The 4,534-nt window shown below is 34.3% G+C and overlaps 1 protein-coding gene across 2 annotated transcripts in view; it reads right to left on the reverse strand.

Annotated features, from left to right (window-relative positions):
* Positions 1 to 4,534, reverse strand: part of LOC107660315 (guanine nucleotide-binding protein subunit beta-4-like) — a 34,371-nt gene that overhangs the window by 24,290 nt on the left and 5,547 nt on the right. For both annotated transcript variants that reach the window (XM_016449591.1, XM_016449592.1), the window contains 3 exons: positions 3,208 to 3,271; positions 1,954 to 2,116; positions 1,780 to 1,846 (listed from right to left, as the gene is read on the reverse strand). In XM_016449591.1, coding sequence (XP_016305077.1) covers positions 1,780 to 1,846; positions 1,954 to 2,116; positions 3,208 to 3,271 — 294 coding nt within the window. The remainder of the gene's footprint in view (positions 1 to 1,779; positions 1,847 to 1,953; positions 2,117 to 3,207; positions 3,272 to 4,534) is intronic.

Below are 4,534 nucleotides of genomic sequence, written 5' to 3' on the forward strand. Positions count from 1 at the left end.
AAACATAGCTTTATTGTGCCATCCCAAAGAGGCACAAAATCACTTTTACGGACTTTTAAATTAAATGCTCCCTCCTGGTGGAATGACCTGCCCAACTCAATCCGAGTGGCGGAGTCCTTAGCCATCTTCAAGTATCGGCTAAAAACACATCTCTTCCATCTTTATTTGACCCTCTAACTCTAGCACTCTCTATTCTAATTCTATTCTTAAAAAAAAAAAAAACACTTGTCCCTTTTAGACTTGCACTCTATTCATTTGCTGCTTGTTTTCTTTAAAAAACAAAACAAAAAAAACTAACACTTGCTTTCTAATCTTTCTGTATTCTATGTTTTCTTTTCATTTATTATACAATTAACAAAAGCAAAAAAGACCTCTAACACTAGCTTGCTCTATTCTTTTTCTATTCTATCTGTTTTCTTTTTATTTATTATATTATTTAAAAAACCCTTGCTACATGTACTGCGTTAAGCAAACTGAGACTTGTTATAGCACTTGTATATCATTGCTCTTTTGTTGATTTTGATTGCTTCCATTATCCTCATGTGTAAGTCGCTTTGGATACAAGCGTCTGCTAAATGACTAAATGTAAATGTCTATTGTTAGCCACTGGCTAATACACAGTTAGATTTCATGCGCCAGTGATTGCATTAGAGGCTTGAGAAAGTTAAGCGCAGATATATTTTCACTCACCTACACTTGAACACACTCTCCATGTCTTGATAGTATAGTGAGTGCACTATTCCTATTCATATCAATGAACTCTAATAAGCACCCCGATTCACAGATAGCACAGGTATGTCTCTAAGATGTCTTCTAAAGAGTGCTTGATCTACATCTGTGTAAAAACATCTGATAATAAATGTCTGTTTTCTAAATCATAAACATCTTAAAGACATTTTCTAAATGTCTAATTAACATCTGATAGGAGACGTCTTAGAGACTTATTTATTTCAGATGAGCAAACACTAAAAAATACATCTTGCAGATGTAAATGCAGAGGTGCGATGTCTCCGTGATGTACGTGTGCTATGGCTGAGAGAGCGCTGTGTGTTTCTCTCAAACACACAAAGAGAGAAAAAGCAAGAGAATCTTACATAACATGGAGAATTGACATGCTACATGTAAATCATATTCTTTGTTGTTTTTTGCTGTAAAAATAACCGAGTATGTTTGGAATTACTCAGCCTTTAAAAACAAGCAGAAGACACTGACGGTTCCTTCAGTAGTAGGTGCGAATAATGCATAAACGGCAATTCATCTGGCTAGTGGTCATCTATTACCATCCGAAGTTTGATTTCAGCAAATCAGTTCAAGCGAACACAGACAGCGTGATTAATAGTCTGGAGTCCTGCAGCTTATCAATATTAGCATTTGAATTAGTAGTCGGTTTTTTTTTTTTACAGAAACACTGAATGACCAATAATGTGTCAAGCATCACTAATAGCCAATACGTTCTTCATAATAAATAAAAAAATGCTTGACTGACTGATGTTTTGTTATAGAGCATTGTTAAAACATTCTAGGACTGTTAGTTAGTTAGTTAGCAAGATCACAATACATCTCAATTCTGAAAAAGATGCATAGTGTCCTTGTGTCCTTCAGAGTTTGTTCTTTCAAAGCAGCCTGGCAAGACCGTTCTCCATGAGAACGTTAAGTCTGTTTTTCAATAATCCAATATGGAAGTAGAAAATATCTGAACTACTGACAATCATTTTAACAGTACCAAAATATTGGGGGGAAGGTAAATAATCTAGTCATTCTAAGCTGTGATGGACTCACCATGTAGTATCTCCAGAGCTGGTGACTATCTGACTATCATCCAGAAAGCGACAACATGACAAATAACCTGGTGAGGAAGGGGATAAAAAAGTATATCTCAGAAAAGGAGCTTCAACCCACTGTATGATAAGTATGCAGACTAATGATGCTAATCCTGCTGCTGACAGAGTTTACCTGTGTGTCCAGGAAGTTCTCTGGTGACTCTGACGTTGCCCTCACGGGTTTTAAGGCTGTAGATTGAACAGATGTTGTCCAGGCCTCCGCAGGCTACATAATTCCCTGAGGGAGCGTAGGCACAAGTCATCACCCATGATGACCTTAATGGAATGGCATGAATCTGGAAAGAAACCAAACAAAAATTGATGCACTTGCTATTCCCATTCGTTATAAAGAATGAGATCAATGTTGGATTCAGAAACTGCATTCTACTCCTATTATTTCTATCATATAACAAAATGGTAAAAAATAGTAAGAGTAGTATGCTAGAATATGGCTCCAAATTCAGCACAAGAGCCAGGATGTTCCGCAAATCCTTGGAGCACCAAGAGGCTAAGTATAAGAACATTATTTTTGTGCAATCTACCACTTTCATTTTGATGACTTTTGAATTTTATGATTTACATTTGCGTTTTAGCTTCTACAAAATTTAGGTTAACTGATTTTAATTTTAACTCACTATAATAATATATTACTCTTTTAAAAAAAGAAGTCACTAAATTTATGACCGTTATATGGGTCAAAGACGTTAAGATGTCCGCATCAAAAGAAATGTACAAAAGTGATTATATGTCCATAGAAAGCACATTAAATGTAAGTAAAGTGTCTACTTTTAAGGTTTCAAATAAGTTTTTGGAGAATAAAATGTTAAGATTTGGTTGAAATAATGTTACATTGTCATTCAGTGTAACACAATATTTATGTAAAAATTCAAACAACATGGCTATTCTGACTTGTACATATTAAAATATATAAAATAATAAGGGAGCATATTAAATGTTATTGTGTTTTAAATGAGTAAAAAGTCTTACTGACAAATGGGCAAAACCTAGGATAGTGGCAAATTTAAAAAATGTAAAATTACAACTAATTAGTATTTGGGGTGAAAGTAATTAGTCTTTTAATGACATAAATTGATTTTTGTTGTAAATATGCCTGACAAGAATGTTACACTGAATGACATTTTAGTGGGTGTCTTCTGTAAATCAGGGAAAAATGTATGATATTTATTTTTCGCTCGGAAAAACTAAATTGCAATTAAATTAAACAGATAACTTTTTTAATTTTTGGGGGAAAAACAACAACAATTTAAAGCAGTATTACACTTATTGTTTTTATGCTTAAACCCTTTTTCGTCTTTGACCCATATACATATTCTTGTTTAAAAGCTGTGCAGTTTAGATGTACATTCACTTGCTAGGCTGGACTAACCTTGTTTGTGGTGTAGCAGTCCCAAATGATGAGTTTGCCATCTTGTGAGGCACTAACTAGTAACCTTAATGTTTAAAAAAAGGGAGGGGGGTTAAAGAGTAAACCACTGTTCATAATACAGGGCTCGCAAAATTTCAAAATCCCTGGTAGCCCTTCGGGCAGGCATTCTTCAGATTTTGGTAGCCCAAAAATGAATTTAACTAGCCCGAATAAAAGATATTGTATTTTTTCTTCAAATAACAAGTCAAGAGAGTAGGGGTGCAACGGATCACAAATCTCACGGTTTGGATTATATTACATTATCATATCACATTTTGAGTCACAGATCGGATCATTTTTCAGATGAGCAAAAAAAAATATGGTTCTTTGTTATTGAAGTAACACATTATTTAAAGAACAATTTACTACTTCGATACCACAGCACAAACTAGTAGCATATAGGGATGTAACAATTCACTCAACTCACGATGTGATATGATTCACGATACTGATTTCACAATACAATTTTCTCACAATTTCTTTTTTAACAAAATGAGATTTAAGACATATTTTAAAAAAGGTGTCTTTTTGTTATTTCTCAGACCAAAAGACTGCACATTACTTTGTGAAATTGAAAATGTGAAACAATATACTAACTTGAAATTTTAAAACAAATCCCAAATCAAATAAATAATACAAATAAAAGAAATTTCTCCATGCAAGTAAACTAAGGTTTTGCCTGTGTATTTTAATCACGATCCAAACAATGATGCTGCATACATGTTATTTAGATTGTAAAATTTAGAAATTTGAAACAAAAACAAAATGGTCTGACTTAGCTTTGTGATACTACATAAAAAATCTGAACGAAACAAAAACAGGTGTGTCCAATCTGTCCATTCAAGCGAAAGAGGAATCAATTCTGTGTTCGTGCTCTGCCTGAAATGCTGCTCTGTATGTGCACGCTTTGAGCCTGTGTGCGCGAGCACCGAACTGAATTCTTCATGCGCATGAATGGTTTAAAACGCTTGAATGTTTAAATTGGTAAGACGTGGGATGGGGAAAAAACCCGCCATAAAATCTCGATATATGTTTTTTTCAAAGTTAAACTTGCATTAATTTTACATGGCTTTCTAAACATTTTCTAAACTCTTTTGTGCGAGACGCGAGTGCAACAGTAATAGATGTCCGTCTAGAAAATGCGTGAAATATGCGTTCTGTGTGAACTGCTTGGTTTCGGTTTTGATGTAAACAAGATCTTCTCTGCATCGATGTTCTCTTTTTACGCTATATTTTTAATGAACAACACAGCAGCGCCGCATCTAGTGGCTTCAACTGGATAGGCTAA

The sequence above is a fragment of the Sinocyclocheilus anshuiensis genome, unplaced genomic scaffold, assembly GCF_001515605.1.
Source record: "Sinocyclocheilus anshuiensis isolate Anshui unplaced genomic scaffold, SAMN03320099.WGS_v1.1 scaffold1599, whole genome shotgun sequence".
NCBI lineage: Eukaryota > Metazoa > Chordata > Actinopteri > Cypriniformes > Cyprinidae > Sinocyclocheilus > Sinocyclocheilus anshuiensis.